Source organism: Haematobia irritans, chromosome 1 (genome assembly GCF_050003625.1).
Source record: "Haematobia irritans isolate KBUSLIRL chromosome 1, ASM5000362v1, whole genome shotgun sequence".
Lineage (NCBI taxonomy): Eukaryota > Metazoa > Arthropoda > Insecta > Diptera > Muscidae > Haematobia > Haematobia irritans.
In genome coordinates, this window is record NC_134397.1 from 75,834,447 (window position 1) to 75,858,619 (window position 24,173).

Here is a 24,173-nt window from a genome sequence, read left to right on the forward strand (position 1 = left end):
AGTTTACCTTAAAATGTTCCTTATTCCAAACCTATACAATAAATGACTGTTCAAGCCTAGTAAAAGTCGATTTTGGAAGTGTAAGTGAATGAGGTATTAATTTTAAATATTAATGGCTTAGCCAGAGCAAAAGTTATTTATTTTTTAACATAGATATTGACAACAAAATTATTACAAAAAAAAGATACACATGTACATGCCATTTTTGTTCTATACAAATTTTGAAATTTTAATATTTTGTTCGAATTGTATTAAATTAAACAATCTTCTTGTAATGAGTCAAGTGGTGTATCAGAGTATACATCCATTTGGGTTGATCAGTTGGAGCCATGTGACCAGCATTACGCACCATTATCTCAACTAAATGCCCAGCATGTTTGGCATATCCCGCAATTTCATCATCAACGCGCCAGATTTCTCTTGGAGCAATTTTGTATGCATCCGAGTTTTTAAATTTCAATTGATTTAAATAGTTGCGAGTCAAAGGGTAGGCCACAATTATGTCCAATTGTCCATTATAAATGCAAACAGTGTAAGTATCTAGCAGCTCAGCAATCCATGGTGCCACGGTGTCCATGACATCACGTTTTAGGAACAACTCCACTTTGTTCTCTGTGTCCAAGTCATGGTATGTTAAATTACCAACATGAATTGATCGCCTTGTTTGACTAGATTGTATGAAATCACCCATGATTTGACCATAATTATCACCCTTTGTGTGAAGATAATTATAGTAATAATTGAAGCCAGTTAGATTTGTAAAGAGAGAGCCATTGACCATATCGCCATTGAGAAGGTTGTCGAAAACATCAAAAGCACAATCCATGTTGTGCTTTTTAATGCAATCAATGCCTGCTGCTTCTGCATCGTGGAACTTTTTCAATCCATTATCATCTATAAGACCAAGTTGATACAAATAATCGCCATATTTTAATTGATGGATAGGATCGGAGAGCCCATTGCCAATAGCAACGCCTTTGAGAGGAATGTGGACACGTGTATCGATAGCATTTTGTACATGATGTATGTGATACGCTAAGGCGGGAACATATTTTCCAGCATATGATTCTCCCGTTATCCAAAAGCCACCATCCTGATTCCATTCGAAGAGCTCGTACAATTGCTGCATGGCTTCGTGTAGATTATGACCCACATCCTTCTCGTTTCTGGCATAACCCTCATCCCGATCAGTAAACGAAAATCCTGTGCCCACTGGATTGTCTATGAATATCAAATTGTGGGTTTTGCTCCATGTATAATTGCGCTTTTTTAGATCACCCTTTTCATTAAATTCGAATGGGCCATTTTCAGTGAAAAGTCCAAATAAGGAAGAAGCCCCTGGCCCTCCTTGCAACCACAGAACAACGGGAGCATATGCACGATCTACCTCTGCCGGGAAGTACCAGAAAAACATGTTCGAATTGAAACTGGGATTAACAGTCAAAAATCCGGAGTAACTCTCTACTTTATGATATTGTGTGCCATTTACTTGAGCTTTTTTCTGTATAAATTCACGAGGAATTGTCGTGTCCCTGATAAGGGGAGTAAGAAATAATGGCTCCCCAGGATTGCCTCCGTCATTGAAAGCTTTAAATCTGGGATAGGGATTTATGAAACTTTTGCGATAAGAGGGACTTTTTTCGCCACTACATAGCTCTACAAAGAAAAGTGCAAAAGTGACAATGACGACGACGTTCATTGCACAATGATGATTTGCAATTTTCATTCCGACCTATGTAAAATGAAAATATTTGAAATGTATCATTTTGCTTCTATCGGAATTCTGCATTAAGAAATTTTTTGGAAATGTATATATTGTAAATTAAATACTGTACCTCGGATGTTCTTGCGATTAGATAAGAAATTACGCCTTCCTTTGTTGGAAAAATATCAATTATGAACAAGCCGGCTTCTGAGATCAAAACAAATGATATTATGCACTTTGTAAATGGAATATGCAGGGATGTCATCCACAATTGTATCGTTATCGTTTAACATAAATGTTTATGGTCCGATTTCACCAAGAGAACACTATATATATTGAAAATAAAAATTTCATTACAAAAAAAAAAAAAAAACAAGTATATACGGCCGTAAGTTCGGCCAGGCCGAAGCTTATGTGCCCTCCAATTCTACTGAAGACTGTCATCCACAATCCAATTACTTGGGTTGCGGTAACACTTGCCGATGTCAAGGTATCTTAAAACTTCCTAACACCGTAATATATACCACATAGTCCATACGTGGTATATATTAAACTAAAAAAGGCCGATTAAATACGTATATAATTAAGTTTAAATTTTCTATAGAAATAAAATTTTGGCAAAATAAAATTTTGACAACATTTTCTATAGAAATAAAATTTGGAAAAAATTTTCTATAGAAATAAAAATTTGACAAAATTTTCAATAGAAATTAAATTTTGGTAGATTATTTTTCTATAGAAATAAAATTTGGAAAAAATTTTCTATAGAAATAAAAATTTTCTATAGAAATTAAATTTTGGTAGATTATTTTTTGGCTTGAGTGGCAACCATGATTATGAACCGATATGGACCAATTTTTGTGCGATTGGGGATCGGCTATATATAACTATAGACCGATATGGACCAATTTTGGCATGGTTATTAGCGGCCTTATACTAGGATTTCAACCGGATCGGATGAATTTTGCTCCTTCAAGAGGCTCCGGAGATCAAATCTGGGGAACGGTTTATATGGGGGCTATATATAATTATGGACCGATATGGAGCAATTATTGCGTGCTTATTAGAGACCACATTCTAACACCATGTTCCAAATTTCAACCGGATCGGATGAATTTTGCTCCTCCAAGAGGCTCCGGAGGACAAATCTGGGGATCGATTTATATGGGGGCTATATATAATTATGGACCGATATGGACCAATTCTTGCACGGTTGTTAGAGACCATATACTAACACCACGTACCAAATTTCAACCAGATCGGATGAATTTTGCTCCTCTAAGAGGCTCCGAAGGTCAAGTCTGGGGATCGGTTTATATGGGGGCTATATATAATTATGGGCCGATGTGGACCAATTTTTGCATGGTCATTAGAGAACATATACCAACACCATGTACCAAATTTCAGCCGGATCGGATGAAATTTGCTTCTCTTAGAGGCTCCGCAAGCCAAATCGGGGGATCGGTTTATATGGGGGCTATATATAATTATGGACCAATGTGGACCAATTTTTGCATGGTTGTTAGAGACCATATACTAACACCATGTACCAAATTTCAGCCGGATCGGATGAAATTTGCTTCTCTTAAAGCAATCGCAAACCAAATTTGGGGGTCCGTTTATATGGGGGCTATACGTAAAAGTGGACCGATATGGACCAATTTTTGCATGGTTGTTAGAGACCTTATACCAACTCCATGTACCCAATTTCAGCCGGATCGGATGAAATTTGCTTCTCTTAGAGCAATCGCAAGCCAAATTTGGGGGTTCGTTTATATGGGGGCTATACGTAAAAGTGAACCGATATGGCCCATTTGCAATACCATCCGACCTACATCAATAACAACTACTTGTGCCAAGTTTAAAGTCGATAGCTTATTTCGTTCGGAAGTTAGCGTGATTTCAACAGACGGACGGACGGACGGACATGCTCAGATCGACTCAGAATTTCACCACGACCCAGAATATATATACTTTATGGGGTCTTAGAGCAATATTTCGATGTGTTACAAACGGAATGACAAAGTTAATATACCCCCATCCTATGGTGGAGGGTATAAAAAATACTAGTCGATACCTCTTGATGTTTTCTTGAGACTTTCTGCTAATTTTAAATTGCTCAAATAAACGGAAAATAAAAAAAAATAAAACCGACTTGTCGCCGGACTGCAAAATTTTCTCTATTTTTATATTGCAATATTTTCACGTATATTTTGAAAAGTGTGCGAAGTTCAATACTCGTATATGTCAAAAGTCTACTTTACAAGTGTAAGGTCAAAATTTCTATAATGTTAAAAAGTCGAAAAGTTTTTGAAGTTTTGACAACACCGTTACGTTCATTCAGATTTTACCTTGGTAAAGACGTTGGTCTCATATGATACCAAATTCGTTCAGATTGGACAACAAACAAAGGAGATATATCAAGTTTTTATTGACCCTTTCGAGGGCTATATCTCAAGACCCGGGTACTTCCCCCGGCTATGGGTCACTTCGTTGGAATCAGCTCACCGAATGACACAACATATATTACTTTTAAGCAATTCGCTGAGGGGCTCATAAACTGCAGTTGCTCCAACTCATAAATAATGGATAGCGTAACCGAATATACCCACCGAACATACCCACCTTTAAAGTGGGTACTAAGATCGAGTTTAGCCGCTAAATACAAAAAAACAAATCTACAAAAACAGAATAAAATTATACTTCTCTAATGCAAGTTTGATGGGGAATAGCCCAAAGCAACTTTTCATAAAGTTAATATTCTTCGATATGGATTATTAAAGAAAAGTAATCGTGAAAAAATGGTTGAGAACCGGATTTTCTCAACTATTATTCCATTTCTTGCTTAATCCTTTGAAACAATGTTTGAAAACAAATTGAATATAAACACTTCTCAAATATTTTCGTTTACTGCAAATAGTAAACAATAACTAATCGAAACACTGTGATGAAAAGAAACCGGTACCCTATCAGCTGGTTATATCGACTACTCACTATCTTAATTACATATTTGCAGAGAATTGCGGTGCAGAGCAAATTTAGACATTTGGTCATTTCTCCGATTCCTTCATTGTTAGCTGATAAAATAAACAATTATGTCTTGGGGTGAAACAATTTCCTATTTAACATTGGGAAATCCTATCAGTCAAGCTGTGATTACATCAGCATCGGCGGTACTGAATGGAGCCGTAAGTTATTACGTTAAGATTTCTCCCGGTTAATATATTTAGTTATATATTTAAATTTAATTGAAGGGATTAAAGCCCAAACAGCAAGTCCAGGATGTTGTGATTCCGCCTCCAAAAATTTTGAAATTGTGGGAGACGGCCGGTAGCAGTTATCACTTTGTGCGTCTTGCGGGTTTGAGTGGAGGTATGTAGCTTTTCGAATCTAATCGAGTCATGTATTTACATTTTGACGTCCTTCTTTAGCGACAGCAGTTATTATGGGAGCCTATGGAAAACATTATCTAGTAAAGATAATCGATGCCAAAGAACAGTCAGAATCGAAAGCTGTTTTTGAAACTGCAAATCGCTTCCACTTCTTACATTCGGTAAGTTAATCATAACGATGTAAATTACAGCTTATAGGTGGGTATTAAATTCGAGTTTAGCCGCTAAAATCGTAATTTTTCACGATTACTTTTCTTTAATAATCCATTTTAACGAATACAAATTTTATGCCTTTTTTTTACTGATTTAGTTTTCACTTTAGTGAAAAATAACGATTTTAGCGGCTAAACTCGAACTTAATACCCACCTTAAAGGTGAGTATTAAGTTCGAGTTTGGGCGATTTTACTGATTCAGTGCCCTTTTTACTGATTTTATGCCCTTTTTACTGATTTAGTTTTCACTTTAGCGGCTAAACTCGAACTTAGTACTCACCTTAAAATCGTAATTTTTTCACGATTACTTTTCTTTAATAATCCATTTTAAGGAGTACAAACTTTGTAAAAATTTGCTTTGGGCTATTCCCCATCAAGTTATAAAGAAATCTGCAAAAAATATGTATAATTTTATGCCTTTTTTTTACTGATTTAGTTTACACTTTAGTGAAAAAATGACGATTTTAGCGGCTAAACTCGAACTTAATACCCACCTTAAAGGTGAGTATTAAGTTCGAGTTTGGCCGCTAAAATCGTAATTTTTTCACGATTACTTTTCTTTAATAATCCCTTTTAAGGAATACAAACTTTTTAAAAATTTGCTTTGGGCTATTCCCCATCAACTTATAAAGAAATCTGCAACAAATATGTGTAATTTTATGCCTTTTTTACTGATTTAGTTTTCACTTTAGTGAAAAAATGCGGCTAAACTCGAACTTAATACCCACCTTAAGGTGAGTACTATGTTCGGTTTTTTCACCAAAACACTAAATTAAAAGTACAAATATATTATTTATTTATTTATTTATTGTTTATTTTAATCATACAGTAAATGTATGATAAAAAAGAAAAGGGAAAAGTAGCATTGGCTGCTAAGGCCATCAGCTATACAGTTGTATAAATTTAACAATAGTGTAATAGAACTATATCTTAATGTTTAACTGTGATATGAATTTGAATATTAAATTGATGTTTTCTTCGCAAGGGTTGCTGAGAAGGTCCATTCCTTTGTTATTAAGAATTGCTTTGTGGTAATGTGCAATAGAGTTGCAGGTTTCGATTATATGTATAACAGTAAATTAGACCACATTTTGGGCACAAATGGTTAGCATTTTCATTTAGAAGATGTTGATGGGTTGCAATTGTGTGACCCATCCGAAGGCGTGAGAAAATCCGTATCTTGTGCTTTTCAATATTGGTTGGATAGAGAGGAGTGACATAATTTGGGTTGATAAGGCTGTAATGAGTGTGTTTGTAGTTTGTTCTAGCTATGTTCTGTTGATCATTAAGTTTTGATATCAGGCAATTTTTTAGATCTAATCTTTCCAGTAATGGGTTAGTTGTTAACGGTGCTAAACAAGCCTCCTTTGCAGCTGAGTCAGCATAAACATTGCCAGGTATACCTAAATGACCGGGTAACCAGAACAGAATAATTTTTTTACTGTGTTCCGTTAATTTGTCTCTTATTGTATTGACTGAATTCCATTTACAGTTTGAAATGTTTACCACAGCCTTTAATACGGAAAGGCTGTCCGAACAAATTATCGTCTTCATTTTTGTTTGAACTGCAAGGTTTATGGCGCGGATGATGCCAGCAGCTTCAGCTGTAAAAATAGACGAAATGTTGTTAATTAATTCTGCCCCCAATACTTTGCCGGTATTGTCAACGACTGCATAAGCGATGTTATCATCGTGATTTGACGCATCCGTGTATAAAAGTTTCCAATCGGAGTGTTGAGAAGTAAATGCATTGAAATTTTGGGAATATACTACATTTGTAGTGATGGACTTTACAAAGCGTGAGAGAGACAAATTGCAGCTCTTTTGTGGATATATCCAAACCGGATATTTGCATTGGTATTTCTGTACCTTTTCTTTAAAGTTTAAAGGATTTTTGTGAAGACAGTCATATATGACTGATGGGACTTTAGGTATCCGCTTAGCAGCTAAGACTTTGGAGACGTCGTTATCTGTCAAACTACTGTTCAGGAACATGATTTTAGGTAGCAGTCTATTTTTTGCAGAGATAAAACGATCTTCAAGTGTAGGAAGACCACTTTCTATATACAACATTTTTGTGGGAGTTGTGCGATAAGCGTAGATACAGGCACGAATGCTAGCATTATAAATAGCACTGATATGTTTCATGTTAGTTTTTGAACTACTTCCGAAAAGGAAAAGCCCATAATCGATTTTACTAAGAACAAGAGTTTTTACTAAGTATATCAGTGTTAATGTGGATGGAGGTTTTACCGGCAAGATGTTTTATTACATTGGACCTTTGTGTGAGATTTTTTTTTAGTTCCAAAATATGTTTCTTCCACCTGTAGTTACCTTCGAAAACTATCCCCAATATTCTCAGATGCTTGACTTGTGGAAAAATTAAGTCATCGATACAAATATCTTCCGAATAGCAGCGGTGTTTTCTGCATATATGTAGTATTGATGATTTGCTGGGAGATATTTTGGCTCCTGATATATTGCACCATTCAAACAGGTCGGTGATAATATTAGAAAACATTACGTTAGTGTTTTCGTTATCTTTGCTGGTACTAAGAATATAAAGGTCATCTGCATAAAGACAATGATGTATATTCCTGTGCTTGGGAATGACGTTACTAATTTGGTTGAATGCTATTTGAAAAAGAACAACCGAAAGTGGGGAACCTTGCGGTATACCATTATCTAATCGGTAATTAATAGAGTAAAAATTATTTATTCGAACCCGAAAATTACGATCGGTTAGGAATGCCTTGATGAAATTAAGGAGTTTGTATCCGACGCCCCATGAGCGAAGGGTGTTTAGAATGATATGGGCTCCAATTCGGTCAAAGGCTTTTTCAAAATCAATTGCCAATATCGACGCATGGTTTTTAGTAGAAAGTGTTTTTGTTACTTGATAATCAATGTGAACAAGAAGATCCTCGCAACCTTGATTATGTTTGAATGCTACTTGGTTTGTTACTATTAATTTTCTGGTGTTCAAAAACCAAGATAGGCGGCTTGCGATAATACGTTCTAAGATTTTTGACATACATGGTAGCAAGGAAATTGGCCTGTATCCAGAAAAATCAGTTTTGCTTTTATTAGGCTTTGGCAACGCAATTATCACTGCAGATTTCCATGAGAAAGGTATACAGCCGGTATCAAGAATGAGGTTATATAGCTCAAGTAATTTCGATTTGCTAGAGTTTGACATATGTCGTAACATTGGGTATGATATCCTGTCATGGCCAGGGGTGTTCCCTTTAACCTTGTTTAGAGCTAATGTTAATTCTGCCATGCATAGTTTATCGTCGATTATTAAAGCGTGTCTATTGGCTGCAACATCAGTAAAGATTGTTGGAATTTGGTTCTTTGCTTGACAAAAAGCTGGTGAGAAGTTATCAATTGAAGAATCAATAGACCATCTGTAGCCAAATAGTTAGCTATATCACAAGGATCGACGAGTATGCCATCATCTGTTTCAATTGTTGTAAAAATGTGATTTGCATTCCTGTTGGAGATCTTATTTATTTTATTCCAAACGACTGAAAGTGGAGAATCTCTGCTAATGGTTTTCGTGAAGTTTATGTAACAAGTAATTTTTTGTCTCTTACTTACATATTTAAATTTAGCATTAGCTTTTTTATAAGAAATCAGGTTAACCATTAGCGGTTTTCTTCGGAAAAGGCGATATGCTCGGATTTTGGTATAGCGCAGTTCCTGGAGTTCCTTGCTCCACCAAGGGACTGGACGACGGTTTTTTGGATAAGAGATAGGAATAGTTTGACTTGCAGCTGTCCTGATTGCTTTGGTGATAGTGGCGTTAATTTTATTTGGATTCATTTGAAGACAGCAATTTTCCAACTTTTCGTCAACGATTTTTGTGAAGGAGGTCCAGTTGGCCCTTTTAATATTGTATTTGGGTATCTTTTTGAAACCAGACCAATTGGAGTTAGTTGAGATGTTGGTAACAATTGGAAAGTGATCACTGCTATATAAATCATCGAGAGTGTAACAAGTTGAAATAGGTAAAAGAGAAGCCGAACAGCAACAAATGTCCACATTCGTCAGGGTGCTGAATGTAGAAAAGTGGGTTGGTTTCCCATCATTAAGAACGCAAAGGTTGTGTAAATTTAGTGCACTCTCTAGGAGCAAGCCACGAGAGTTGTTCTTGCTAGAACCCCATAAAATATTCCAGGAGTTCGCATCACCAACTAGCAAAATTGGGGTCTTCACATTTACGAAAAGATCCGATATATCTTTGGAATCAAACGACTCAGTAGGGTGAATATAAAGTGAAATTATAGTGATTTTTATGTTTAATGTTACTTCGATGGATATATTCAGCAATTTTGAGGAATTGAATGTTTGTTTATGAGGAATGTGGCTTTTGATGAAAACCGCTAAACCGTTTTTAGAATTGGTATTGAAAGGATGATTTGTTGAATATGCACGAAAAGGTTTGGGTGGTATGGGATTAGTAAGATATGGCAGATGGGTCTCTTGAAGTGCAACAAAATGTGGATTGTGATCTTTAATCAAAATTTGAAGGTCTGTATAATTATTAAATAATCCGTTTATATTCCATTGTATAATCTTAAAGTCGGACATGGATATTCTAGAACCAATAAAATAAGTTTGAAAACATGCATTGAGATCACATAAAATATAAGCAAGAGAATTGTAGAGAGCAATTTATAATTCATCCATATCATCATCATGTATAGGTGAGTCGATGGCGCATCTTCTTTGTGAGATTTTAGCCGCAGTGTATTGAGTAAGATGAGAGGTTGCTGAATGTTCGTTTGTGTGTGGTACATTAGATTTAATTGAATGAGTGGTAGGGCTGCTAGAACAGTCGTTGGTATTCAATTGAGTTTGTTGTTTATATAAGAGATCTTTAATTTTAGGAGAGTTATTCTCCAAATTGTTTTGGTTAGGTTTCTTTATTGATGATTTTTCTTTTGTGTGGTTTTTTGTGGAATCTGTTGTTATTGATGTTGATGTTGTGTTTTGTTGTATTTTTTTGTTGGTGTTTATTGATTGTGTTGTGGAATGTTCTTGTTGGGTAACTGTTTTATTTACAATTGAAGATTTTATTCTGTCTACTCTCTTTTTTCTATCATCCATTGCTGTTTTCAGGTCTTCTTTGGGAACATCATAGTTTTGAATGGGTATGGCTTTGAGTTTTGCTTCGTTGTAAGGAATTTTTTCAATGATTTTAATTTTCAAAATATCTTGTCTCTGTTTATAGACAGGACAGTTTTTATTGTTAGATTTATGTTCATGATTGCAGTTAGTGCATTGGATTCTGGTGCATGGCTCTGGATCATGTACAGTTTTTGAACATACCTCACACATTTCATTTTCGCTTTTGCAGTGTTTAGCTGTATGACCGAGCTTAAAGCAACCTTTGCATTGCATCGGTGTTGGTATATACGGTTCTACTTTGCAGTTGAGAAGTTGTCCGCTTCTTACCTCAGATGGGAACTGGTATAGATTGAAATCAAGGATATGCATAGAAGTGTTAACTACCTTGCCTTCTGAAAAACGGGTCACTTTTCTGCAGCCAATTACTCCTTCGTGCTTGAAGCCATCAATGATTTCTTCTGGGGTGCGTTCAATTAGATCTCTCGAAAAGACAACGCCTTTTATAGTGTTAAGCGTGGGGTGTAAAAAACATTCGATGGGGCCTACACCTGTCAGATTTGTTGCTTTTAGAAATCGGTTTGTCTGGCTTTCGTTTTTAGTCAAAACAAGAAGGTTGCCGTCCCGTAGGAACGAAACATCTTGAGGAGGTTCCGAAGTTATGCCTTCGAGGGCCTTGGATACTAGGAAGATGTTGTGACTTCTAATAGGAACTTCAGTTATCTTGCTTTTTAACACTACATATTTCGGTTGTTGAGGTTTGGTATGGTTGGAAAATAATTTTGTAGCACTTAAAGTTGGATAATCGCGATTGTTATTTAGATTGATCCGGTTATTGTTTCGTTTGCGTTTCGGAGATGGATTAGCTCCGAGAATTTCATAATAATTCCCTCCGGAGGAGGAGGCCATAGTAGGAAACGATCAGAAAAGCGGTGAAAATATAAATTAAATCGGCAAGAGTAATAAAGAAAGCTTTGCAATTTAGAGTTAAAAAATTATAAGAGCGAAATTTGAATCAACAATGCGAGAGAGTAAAAAGAAAACAACTGTTCACTACGAGAGCTGTTTGTTGAATGACAAATATATTTATGAAGACGAATATTTCTTAATTCACATTGCAAATGGCGCCATGGTAGTTTTTCGCATGTTTTGGTTTTGTATGGAGTTTCAACGCGAAAACCGAACAGAGTACCTAAAGAGTACATTTTCCGGGCAAAATGCAAAAAAAGTGTGAATTTTTTACAAGAAAAGAAAACGCCATTAAATAAATGGGATTCCCCGCTATTGCACACATAGTTGCATTTTCTATTGGCGTCATATCAAACAGTGTTGCATAACGGAACGTTCAGTTTTTTAATAATTAAAAAATAGATGACTAAAATTTTTTCATAGCCTATATCTCGGAAACTAAGCGTTTTCCGGACAATTTTTACTCAATATTTTCTCTTTAAAATACATCATTTGTACTAAATATGGATTTTTTTTCAAATTTAGCAAAAACAAAGTGAAAAAAATAAAATACTACTTTACTTTATATTTTCTCTTTAAAATGTACTATTTTTACTAAAAACTCAATTATTTCGGAAATTTTCTGAAAATTTTCGGTCAAAATTAATAAAAATATATAGGAAAATGCCGATTTTCAGATGTCGATATCTCGAAAACTAGGCCTTGCCGCCAAATTTGTTACTTAACATTTTCCCTTTAAAATATCCTCTCCTACCCCCCAAAATTTTTTTTCTTTTTTTAAGCACTTTTACTAAAGTAGATATGTTCCAAAATTATTTACAATCAATCTAGTATCTTAAATGATAGTAACAGGTTGGCTGATATGTCCCCGTTCTAATGCGCTTTACAGACTATGAGTTATTCCGGACGGAATGTCGGTGTTTGTAAAGAATCTTACAGTGTGTCGGATCGATACGACTTGTCGGCGATGACTAAATAATCGGTAAATGTGTTATCGATCCCATAAACATGCAGCAGTACCGATTATGCCTTCGGACTTAACTTATAATGTGCACAATATATGGGATATGTTCGACACGAGAACTGTCGTCCGGAATAACTGATAGTCTGTAAAGCGCATAACAAAGAAAAACACATTTTTTTGTCAAAATTCGTTTTTATTATTCAACATAGTTCCCTTCAAGAGCGATTATAACGACCTTCCAATTTTTTGATACCATTTTGGTAGTACTCCTTCGGTTTTGCCTCAAAATAGGCCTCAGTTTCGGCGATCACCTCTAAGCCAAATTTTTTTCCTGCCAGCATCCAGCGTCTGAGAACAAGAAAAAGTCGCTGGGGGCCAGATCTGGTCGCTGGGTGGGGAAGCAATTCGAAGCCCAATTCATGAATTTTTGCCATCGTTCCCAATGACTTGTGGTACGGTGCGTTGTCTTGGTGGAACAACACTTTTTTCTTCTTCATATGGGGCCGTTTTGCCGCGATTTCGGCCTTCAAACGCTCCAATAACGCCATATAATAGTCACTGTTAATGGTTTTTCCCTTCTCAAAATAATCCATAAAAATTATCCCATGCGCATCCCAAAAAACAGAGGCCATTACTTTGCCAGCGGACTTTTGAGTCTTTCCACGCTTCGGAGACGGTTCACCGGTCGCTGTCCACTCAGCCGACTGTCGATTGGACTCAGGAGTGTAGTGATGGAGCCATGTTTCATCCATTGTCACATATCGACGGAAAAACTCGGGTGTATTATGTGTTAAAAGCTTCAAACACCGCTCAGAATCATCAACACGTTGTTGTTTTTGGTCAAATATGAGCTCGCGCCGCACCCATTTTGCACAAAGCTTCCGCATATCCAAATATTGATGAATGATATGACCAACACGTTCCTTTGATATCTTTAAGGCCTCGGCTATCTCGATCAACTTCATTTTACGGTCATTCTAAATCATTTTGTGGATTTTTTTGATGTTTTCGTCGGTAACCACCTCTTTCGGGCGTCCACTGCGTTCACCGTCCTCCGTGCTCATATCACCACGCTTGAATGTTGCATACCAATCAATTATTGTTGATTTTTCCTGGGACAGAGTCCGGAAACTCATTATCAAGCCAAGTTTTTGCTTCCACCGTATTTTTTCCCTTCAGAAACACGAAAATTCCTTTTTTTCCATTTTTTCACAATAACAAAAGTTGCTTCACAAAAGACGCTCTATCTCACAAACTAATTGACTTACAGACGTCAAATTTTGACACGAATCATTTGAAGGTTGGTACTATATAAAAATAATATACATTTAATACTAGCGATGCCATCTATGTGTCAGACTGGGGACTTATCAGCCAACCTGTTATTTTATTTATTTATTGAACAACGTAATATAAAAAGCCGAAACAGGCAAAATAAAACTATATTACATCTCATAATACTGAATTAAAGACAAAAAACTTATGCATACGGCTAGTGAAAAATATAAAAATTATTCACTCTACTGAATTTTGCAAAGCTTAAGGCACATGAAGAGAAAACTTAAATGTAATAAAAATACAATTCGCAAATTGAGATCTAATAAATAAAAAATATATGTAGAAATAAAAATAAAGTAAGTATATATAAGTGACTAAGGCCCCAAGCCATTTTAATATAGCTAAACTAAAAAAACAAAAAAAAAAAACAACAAAAATTACAATAGACAAGTTATAAGTGATATATTAAAGAAACATTATCGGTTAATGTAATAGAAATTCAATACATATGACATTAAAAACATTATTAGTAAAAGAAAAATTTCTAAGGTACAACGGAAGATGATTCCAAAGTCTAGAAACTCTTACAACAAATGACCTTTCATAATGCATGGATGAAATACGTGGAATGAGAAGTTGTGGATTCCTCGATGATCTACAGAAATTGAGATCGGAGAATAGGAGAACCATGTGATGTCATAACTCTATAAAAACATTGAAGCAACCGGAGATCAACATAGCGCGCAAATGGAAGATCAAGAAAGCTACTGACATAAACTGATACATGATCATATTTCCTGAGACCATGAACATATCGAACTATTGATTTAACTGCATTTTCTATCCTTGAAAGCTGGAGGCCAGATGTTGCAGATATAATCTCAATGCAGTAATTAACATGGGGCATAAGAAGAGCCATTGCAACTCTCTGGCGAATATATCGAGGCAAATACGCATCTACGCAATATAGTCTACACAATTTAAACATAACCCTGGAGAGGATCCCACCTATGTGAGTGCCAAACTCCAACCTGTGGTCAATGACAACACCCAAGCACCTCATCTCATTAACAACATTGACAGGAGTTGTACCAATACATATCCTAATATTGCCTCGTCCATGATCATTAAATAGAACGGCATTAGACTTACTAACATTAATATTAAGTCCATTTCTATTCAGCCAGGCCGCAAGATCCCCAGAGTCACGTTAACACTAGCCTCTAGCCGTGACATATCGCTACTCCTAAAAAAATACATGAATATCATCAGCATAAGCAAAAAAGTTGCATCCAGATGATGCAATCGAATCAGTTACATCGTTCATATACATAATAAATAATAACGGTCCTAGGACAGACCCTTGCGGAAACCCCCCCACAAACATGTCGGACCGACGACTCCCTGGACCCAATCGCAACAAACTGTGATCGATCATGCAAATAAGATGATATTAATTTAGTCGCAGTCAGAGAGAGCCTAAACTTGTTGTACAATTTATCAACCAGAGTCGCATGGCGAATGGTATCAAATGCTCTTGATAAATCAATACCAACAAGAACACCGACATCAGAGCTATTAAACGTTTCCCTAATTAGATCTGTGAGATGCAACAGATGAGTAGTAGTGCTAAAGCCGCGTCTAAAACCATACTGAAAGGATCCAAGACGGCGACTGGCATCAACGTGTTCCAAAATTTGTTCATTGATAATATGTTCCACTATCTTCGACATAGCCGGTAAAATGCTAATAGGTCTGAGGTTTGATAATTCAAACGAATCACCCTTTTTAGGTACTGGAACAACACGGGCCGTTTTCCACATCTGTGGGTAGGATGAGGAGGTAAAAATACAATTAATAAAGTGAAGTAAATGTCGAGAAATGTAGGGAAAAATAAGACGAAGAAATCTTATTGGAATACAATCCACACCAACCGCTCCGGATCTGACCTTAGCCAACGCTTTCAGTAAATCAACCTCAAATATGCAAGAAAATTGAAACATGTCCCTACCTAAATCAAGATCAGTCGTCATTGGAAGGCCAATGTAGGTAGGCTGAGAATCGCAGAAGTAGTGATTAACACTATTAACATAGATATCAGGCGCAACTATATCATCATTGAGACAGCCAAATGAGTGAAGAGTCTTCCAAATCTGTGTACCATCCATCTGACTGAATTCAATATTGCTTATCAAAATCAAATGTTACCAACGAAAAGGAAGTCAATCCCCCTTATGCGTTAGTTTAGAGGGGTCAGAAATATAAATCCATTGAAATACTACAGAATGTACTCATATCAAATTACCCTTAAAGAATGCATAATTTCATCAAATTCGGCTCAGAATTAGATAAAGTTGCCATATATGTGTATCGCCGGATTTTCCCAAATTTGCCTATAAACCCAAATTTGCCTATCTTCTATAGTATTAACTATACCTACAGAAAATCATCGTTTCAGATTTAGATTTACCTCCCATATAAAGTGATGTTCAAAACATTTGCAACTAGCTCTACCATGATCTTAATCTACGTATATCTCCCATAATAATAATTTTATTGTTTAGCTTCTACTTAAAATATAATCTTTATGGAGTGGTATTTCCAAATTCTGATTGGGCAAATACATGGGCTGTCATAAAATACAGTAATCCCACGATTCTCGTCGCTTCGGTTTACGTTGTTTCGATTTACGTCGTTATCAGAAACGCCTTCCATAAGTGAAATAAGTACCAACGATGATGACATCGAAACATTTATTTCTGATATTCTTGCCGAGAATTCGTCAAATTCTGATTAATATTGCATATATAACGCAATTGTCGATGTGGCGATGTTTTTCATATGTATACAACGTAACGGGTTCTCATTTGTTTATGAACTTAATTTTTAATTCGGTTTACGTCGTTCCGATGAACGTCGCCAAATTGCGGAACCAATCACGACGTAAATTGAGGGATTACTGTATTGATGTTTACCGCAAGGTAAAAAATCGTATGACTCGACCTGTTCAAAACATTTGCAACTTCCTAGCACCCTGCTATATTTTCCTTTCCAAGAACATATTTTTTTGTATTTTTTACCTGAAATGGTTATAAGCACCAAGACCTTTAATCTATCCTTTAGAGGATAGATTAAACGTACAGTGAAAACTCTTATTTTTAAAGAATTTTATAAATTATGAAAAAGTTTTTGTCCTTAGTCCCCTTTCCTCAAAAGTTTTCATTAACAAACGTTAACAACTCTAGAGATCTATTCCTCGAAAATTTACGTATGTACTAACATTTTCACAAATAAACGGCACCGTTGAAACCACAAATACAAGTTCAAAAAGATAAATATTTTTTTAAAGTGTTTGCAACATTTTGAACTATTTATACTCTTAGAATCAACATTTAAAAGTTTTTATTGCCAAAAAATTAGGCACGAAATTTTTGCTGTCCTTGATTACGCAAATTGCATAAATTTTTGGTAAACATTGACAGCTTTTTGCTCATGAACAGGGTTGCCAAGTTTTAAATATCCAAGATGTTATAAAGTAATTTCAATTGGAACATATAACAATTATTCATTTTGAAAATTTGACTTTTTTCCGCTATTTTGCTAATTCCACCCATAGTGCATTGTCAAACAGCAAAGCCTCAGAAAACTTAAAGAGGTTACCAAATTAAATTAAAGGAATTATCGTGCGTTGACTATATAGGTAGCCGACCTAGTTAGTATGAATTTGCAGCATGTAGACTAATAATGCCATAGTGATACCCACATATGTTAAAATTCTTCCTTATGAATTGGTTTTGCCAGTTTCTATGTCAAGTTCAATGATGATAGACTGCCTAATTGGAACCGAGTCCAAATGGCATATTACACTATGTGTGACTGCAATTAGAAAAGTTTTAAAATACTTTGACAACCTGCGATAGAACCCATGATCCTTTGCATGCAAGGCGGTCATGAAAACAAAATGTTTTGATGTTTGCATGGGTACTACACACAGGTAAACGTGAGATGGGGAATTTTGGTTTGATCAATTGAGCAATTTAGGCAGTCAAATATCTATTTTCAAAGGCAATCAAATATCTCCTTTCTATTTATTTATGTATAATATTTATAACCATAATCAATTATGACTAAAAAATATTTACAGAAAGTAGGGTATTAACTACAAAGGTTTTTGGCAGAAAGATATAAAAGTATTCTGGAGTAATTTATAGCGTTTTATTAATTTATATACTGCACAGCTGTTGGTTGGCGTTGTAGATTTTAGCAGATCGGGAAGACTTTGATGACCAAAAATAGTATGTTGGGATCTTTTTAAGCTGTTGCAATCGAAGACCAGTTATTGGATATTGAAATTCCTTAGATGACAGAGTGGACATCGATCATTTATCGATGTGTGATTGATTATATGATCTTGGGTCAAGAGGGTATGTCCGTCCAAGTCTCAGCCTTATGATTTTTTGTAATATATTTCTGGAAGCAGGTTTTGGGAAACCCGGAGCAACTTTGTTTATTTGTTTATAATAGTGCTTATAGTTGGAGAACTATTTATATGCCTATCACAGTGGGAAATTCTAAAATGAGTCGAAAATAATTTGCCCCCATAAGCTGCAATATACACAGCCAATTGACAACTGTTTCACTAATGGTTTTATATATTTTGTATTTCAGTTTGCATTATTGGCAATGCCCCTTGCCCGCCGTCCAGTTTTGGTGAGTACAGTATTGAATAGTATAAATAAATATTAATAAGTTGCAAGTAATTCGAAAACTGTCTTACATTGCAAATAGTTTTCGTTGATTTTAACGAGTACGACGTCCAAAGTTAAGGAAATTGCTTTGGCGGCCGTTTGTTAGACTAATTGCCAATAAGCCTGGATTCAAAAATATCGGTCCGCAAACGAAATTTTTATTTGTCGTACAAAACATAAAAAAAATTGTCTTGTTAAATTTGATCTTTTGGACATGAGCTTTCAATAGAAACTTACTTAGTTTTAACAAGTAAAGACAGTCGAAAGTTCGACCAGGCTAAAACTTATGTACCCTTCACCTTGGATGGTGTACTAGTAAAGTTCTAGTAAGGACTGTGTTTAATTCTATCAACATGTCAAGAAGGGCTTTGGTTGATTAAATAAATAAAGAAAATAGAACTATTCTCCGGTAAGATTTCTTTTCTAATGCGAATTGTAACAGAAGTCAAATACGATAAGTTAAAATATCTTGCAAATTGCAATCTTTTAATTATTTTTTTCTTTACAAAATTTTGTTTTGTTTACTATGCATTGTCAATATCTATTTGTGTGATATATGGCGTGGTAAATAATTAGGGGGTTCTTTACATTAAAGATTGACTTCTTATATCATTTGTGAACCGTTAAGTCCGGCTAAAATATTCATCGCTGTTACCCTAGATATTTCTGCACGTGTATTGGTTTCGGCAGTTCCAATATGTGGCAAAATAACAATATTGTCCAATGTCAATAGTGGGTCATTTAAAGGTAAGGGTTCTGGTGTTGTGACATCCAAACCGGCAGATAATATGCGTCGTTCTTTTAAGGCTTTGTATAGGGCTAGTTGATCTACTACTCCTCCACGGGATATATTGATAAAAATACAATTACTTTTCATTTTATCAAAAGCCGAGCTGTTGAAAATTTCTTTTGTCTCAGGTGTTAGAGGACAACAGACAATGATGAAATCTGATTCACTTAGCATTTCTTCAAAGGAAACATAGGAAGCAGATACCTGGTTGGCCTCTTTAGGACGTTTCGAACGTGTAGTGTAGGTAATAAGGGAGGGTTTAAAAGGCACTAAACGTCTGGCAATTTCTAGACCAATCCGCCCAAAACCAAATAGGCCTATACGAGCCCCCTTCAAACCTTGGCCGCACATCCAACTAGGAGCCCATGACTTCCATCCGCCGTTGTAAACCTCCTTGTTGGCCTCTATCAGACGTCTATTTGTTGCCAATATCAGAGCTAATGTGAGTTCAGCAGTTGCATCAGTCAATACAACGGGAGTATAGCCAACTCGAATCCCTCGCTTTTTACACTCCTCAAGATCTATGTGATCATAACCAACTGATAGAGTAGAAATACACTTCAATTGAGGGCCAGCCTTCTCAATTACTTCTGCATCTATTCTATTCGTCAACGTGCAGAAAAGGGCATCTTTTCCCTGGATTTGTTTTAAGAGTTCTTGACGTGGAACCGGTTTTGGTTCGGACCATGTTGTCACGTTACATCTATGAAGCAAAATTTTACTAATATAACGAACTTCCAATTTATCTAACTTACTCCTTTTTCAATAAGTCCAAGCCAACAATGGCCACATCCGATCTGGTTACATATACTCTTTTGAGGATTTCCATTTTGGAAGAAGTTTCTCGCAAGATATTTGCGATTTTATCAATGGACTTGAGCCTTCTTCAAACTAAACAGCTTTGCAGTTTTATCAATAGAGAATAGAGTAACCATTAGATTGTATAATCTATGGATTATAGCTCTGTATTTTAACTCAGCGATGTAAATTGTAAATTTTCTGGTTTGTATAAGGTCTCGATTTGGATACCTCTTCAATTACACCGGTAAGAACCGTGCTGCAATACATAGCACGCATGACTTTTCTAAGTTGTCTTGTAGTGCAACTCGCCGACCGGCAATAAGAAGAGGTCAGAGTGTGTCTGTAACAAATACAACTACTATCCCAGCGGCGGATTTGAGAAAATCTCCGAGAATCATGCCTCGCATTAGGCATTAGTATCATTTTGTTTTCAGGAGGGACTGATAGTCCGTGCGTTTTAATCCACTATGAATGTATCTCGTATTTTTGATGATGTATTTAGGAGACCTTAATAATGCAGAGTAAGATTGGCATTTTTATTTTGATTTGCAAGCTACAGCGCATTGCCGAAAGTCATAGCAAAAATGTTTTTCATTAAATCGAATATTATATCATGTATTATTTCCTCACAGTAGCACATTCATTCCTTCAGACCTTACACTTTAAAAATCGACTTTCACTAGATTTCAACTGCCATTTGCCTTATAAAAAAGGGATTTTGGTCTATTAGGTTTATTATAACGTATACCACGAATCAAACTCCCTTAAACAACCTACTTTTATATCTGTTTTAAGTGTGATTTGCGTGTAATCTTATTTAGATGATTTGTTACATTTTTGTTTATTTATACAATATTCGCCTGTGGTACCTGTGGCTTGAAAAGCAGCATTTTCATAGCTTCTGGGACTGTCAACCAAGAAATTTACGTGAAAGAGTGTTTGAATAAACGTCTACTGCCTTTCCTGAAGAAACACGGTTGTTCCGTACTGTTTTGGCCGGATTTGGCATCTTGCCATTACGGTAAAAAGGCCATGGAGTGGTAGGCCGCCAACAACGTGCAGGTGGTTCCCAAGGACAAGAACCCTCCCAACACGCCAGAGCTCCGCCCAATTGAGAAATACTGGGCTATTGTCAAGCGGAACCTAAAGAAGACCAAAAAAACTGCTAAGGACGAGCAGCAGTTCAAGGCAAACTGGCTTTCTGCGGCGAAGAAGGTGGACAAGGTGGCTGTACAAAATCTGATGGCAGGTGTCAAGCGTGAGGCCCGGCAATTCGGATTTGGAAAAGCGAAAGCCTAACTGAATATTTTTCCTGAATTTTATACTAATTGAACTTGAAAAAGAAATTTAATTTGATTTTTTAAATAAACGATTTCACCGATTTACACGCGTTTTCCCTTGACCAAATTTTGACCGTATCATCCTTTACAAAAGTCCCAACTCAAAAATTTCGTCACCATCCACTAAAAAATATACCCGATTTGGGGGAAAACCCCCAATACTGGCAACACTGGCTTTTACAGACAATTTATTACAGCCTGTTTCTGTATGTCGAACGAGCTCTATCGATCGACTGAAATCACAGACTATGAAAATGTATGAACGTCTTTATGACAGATTTCGAAAATTCCCCACACAAAAATCCACAAATTTGTGGAAATTCCACACCATCTCCCCAAGTTCACAACTCAAAAAATTCGCCTTATCCACTAAAAAATATCCCCGATTTGTGTAAAAATCCCCAAAACTGGCAACACTGAGCTCAATAACAGTGAACGCAGCCATTTAATGAAACAATATGTGTAAATATATAATTATTTTTTTTAATAAACATTTTATTCAAGGGTTTGATGAGGAGCAATAGAACTTAAATAAAATGCATACATACATTACATTAACATTCAGGTTGTTTTTGATATGGTTCTCCATTTTTGTGTTTTATTTTTCTATACTTACGATAAGTGTACAAAAACTGTTTCATTAGTTTGATTTTTTTTTCAAAATAAAGTATTTTCAGAATTTTGTTATTGAGCTACTTGCTACTCCCTAAAGATTACTACGTACCATCGAACGGTTTTTTCTTTTAAATTTAATTTTATGGGCAATGCGTTTATTAAACATTTATAATTGACGTCTTTTTTTGACAAAAAAAAAAAATAAAATTCTCGTTTAATTTTGTTGTTGTTTTTAGTTGTATAAAGCAATAAATAAAACGGTTTTTTTATATACAATGCACTTGTGTCGAACACTTTAATTATTATATAATAAATATATTTAAATTGTCTTATACAACTAAGTATATGGTTTAGTTTCGAAAATATGTTTGATTAATTATCTATTAACAACCACTATATGGAGTTTATCTATCCATTTGTTACTTTTGTTTCGTTTGCATAAATATATATTTATTTTATAGCCAGGACCTCTTAAAATATGACTTTTTATTTTTTATGTTTTTTGTTGTGTTTTTAGAATTTTGTTACAACATTAAATGCACAGTTTTTTTTTTAATTTTTCTTTGAACTACAAAAGGTAAGGGGATTGTTTTTGTATGTCACATAATTTCATTAAGTTTTTTTAAATTTTAGAATTTGTATTTAATTGATATTTGTTGTTGTTGTGAAAGCTCTTATTAGGATTTTCTATTATTATAGTAACGAGTTGCGTATCGAATTAATCTACATATTCAAACATAAGTATTTTTTGTTTATTTTAGACTGGTTCCTTGATGGCAGCTGGCACCCTTCTATTCAGTGGACCCATGTATTATAGGGCTTTGACTGGTGACAAAACATTCACCCAAGTAGCCACTTGTGGCGGTTTCTGCCTAATTGCCGCCTGGTTATCATTGTTGTTTTAATTTATTTATATTTAATTTATTGAAAAACAAAATCAAGCAATGCTCTTACTCTTATTTAAACTATTTTATAAGTAATGCAAATTACCATATTTATATATTTAATTAATAGGACATTCAGATTGATATTATTTTTTGGAAAATGTAGAGGGTTTCTTTTTTAAAATATAGGTAGAACAGAAAAAGTCGAGTTTTCCATTATTGAAGAGTTTTCTATTTTTTTTTAACAACTTCCATGTCCGTGACTCTTGACTTATTAGTCATTAAGTTTTTTTTATATCGATTTATTCGATTTTAAATATAAGTGGTATTCGAATAGACCGTATAAATCGGTTTTAAAAATCTTGAAAATAATGAGAAATGTATTTATCGATAATTTGTTTGTTAACGAAGAAAATCGTTTTATCGGTTGTAAAGTTCACTGGGCGATTTGGGAAATGGGCTAATCAATTTTAAAGATCATAGATAGTTAATATCGATTGATTTCGCAAATCTAGGAAACTCGACAAAACCGATATGAAAATATTTGCAAAAACTGTTGAATCGAAGATTGTCAACTTTTGCATCCCTACACGCAAATAAGTAGTTTATTTTCTTTGAAGAGGGGAAATGTTAGACAAATGAGGAGTTTAGTGTAACATTAGTTTCTTTAAGCCCAATTTAAACATGTTGTGGACAAACGTGATAATGGTTGTTAGAAACTATAATTTATTTGTCTTTAATAAGTTGAATAAGAAACGAAACTTGGTTGGTCTAACATTTCGTTTTGCAGTAATGATTTATTTGGTGTGAAATGATGCCAACTATAATCTGCTATTTGTATATATTAATTAACTAAAACAAATATAAAATATTGCAGTAATTAAAAAAATAGTTCAAACTGAATAGTCCATATAATGTTGGTACTTAGTTCATGGATAGTGGAAGGTTAAAAAAAAAACATTTTTAGCCATATTTGTTTAGCACACTTATATACGAGTAATAGTGATTTTCATCATCATAAGTTATCATAAAATTCAATTAATTGTTGTCGAAACTAAAAATAATCATTAAAATTAATTGAATCATATTTTAATTCGATTAATTAATGTTGTAATTGACACATTTTAAATTCTGTAATTGAAACAATTTAAAGTAAAAATTTATTGAATCGTCTAGTTTCGTTATTGTAATCAAAAGATAGGTTTTTGTTTTGTTTATATACAAAACGAACTTAGAACCCTCTCTCTTAAAAAAAAGAAAATTTTGTCTTCATGTCAAACATAAATATAGTAATGTTAATATCATATCTTATTGTTAGAATCGGTTTAAACGAAAAATGAA

The 24,173-nt window shown here is 34.9% G+C and overlaps 3 protein-coding genes across 4 annotated transcripts; 1 reads left to right on the forward strand and 2 right to left on the reverse strand.

The window, feature by feature from the left end:
• Positions 1–100: 100 nt before the first annotated feature.
• Positions 101–1,994, reverse strand: LOC142221196 (venom serine carboxypeptidase). Its single transcript, XM_075290807.1, has 2 exons — positions 1,836–1,994; positions 101–1,732 (listed from the first exon to the last, which is right to left on the reverse strand). The coding sequence occupies exons 1-2, from the start codon at positions 1,968–1,970 to the stop codon at positions 257–259; spliced, it is 1,611 nt and encodes a 536-aa protein (XP_075146922.1). The 5' UTR covers positions 1,971–1,994; the 3' UTR covers positions 101–256.
• A 2,701-nt stretch (positions 1,995–4,695) lies between these two features.
• LOC142221199 (transmembrane protein 256 homolog) lies at positions 4,696–23,035 on the forward strand. Of its 2 annotated transcripts, XM_075290810.1 has the most exons (5): positions 4,697–4,893; positions 4,960–5,077; positions 5,137–5,258; positions 18,323–18,364; positions 22,710–23,035. In XM_075290810.1, exons 1-5 carry the CDS (start codon positions 4,801–4,803, stop codon positions 22,851–22,853), a joined length of 519 nt encoding a protein of 172 aa, XP_075146925.1. In that variant the 5' UTR covers positions 4,697–4,800; the 3' UTR covers positions 22,854–23,035. The 2 variants fall into 2 exon arrangements, with proteins under 2 accessions (XP_075146926.1, XP_075146925.1); XM_075290811.1 differs by lacking the exon at positions 18,323–18,364 and having other exon boundaries at positions 4,696–4,893.
• LOC142221198 (glyoxylate reductase/hydroxypyruvate reductase-like) lies at positions 18,862–20,115 on the reverse strand. The gene is made up of 2 exons (XM_075290809.1): positions 19,948–20,115; positions 18,862–19,895 (listed from the first exon to the last, which is right to left on the reverse strand). Exons 1-2 carry the CDS (start codon positions 20,019–20,021, stop codon positions 19,007–19,009), a joined length of 963 nt encoding a protein of 320 aa, XP_075146924.1. The 5' UTR covers positions 20,022–20,115; the 3' UTR covers positions 18,862–19,006.
• Positions 23,036–24,173: the final 1,138 nt, after the last annotated feature.

What these genes read in the sequence shown, in the direction of transcription:
- LOC142221196 (XM_075290807.1), bottom strand. Translation starts at nt 1,970, where the DNA reads ATGACATCCCTGCATATTCCATTTACAAAGTGCATAATATCATTTGTT. An exon ending in TAATCGCAAGAACATCCGAG is followed by an intron (nt 1,733 to 1,835) that starts GTACAGTATTTA and finishes CATTTTACATAG; the next exon opens with GTCGGAATGAAAATTGCAAA.
- LOC142221199 (XM_075290810.1), top strand. Translation starts at nt 4,801, where the DNA reads ATGTCTTGGGGTGAAACAATTTCCTATTTAACATTGGGAAATCCTATC. An exon ending in TCTTGCGGGTTTGAGTGGAG is followed by an intron (nt 5,078 to 5,136) that starts GTATGTAGCTTT and finishes GTCCTTCTTTAG; the next exon opens with CGACAGCAGTTATTATGGGA. An exon ending in TTGCCCGCCGTCCAGTTTTG is followed by an intron (nt 18,365 to 22,709) that starts GTGAGTACAGTA and finishes TGTTTATTTTAG; the next exon opens with ACTGGTTCCTTGATGGCAGC.
- LOC142221198 (XM_075290809.1), bottom strand. Translation starts at nt 20,021, where the DNA reads ATGGAAATCCTCAAAAGAGTATATGTAACCAGATCGGATGTGGCCATT. An exon ending in TTGGACTTATTGAAAAAGGA is followed by an intron (nt 19,896 to 19,947) that starts GTAAGTTAGATA and finishes TTTGCTTCATAG; the next exon opens with ATGTAACGTGACAACATGGT.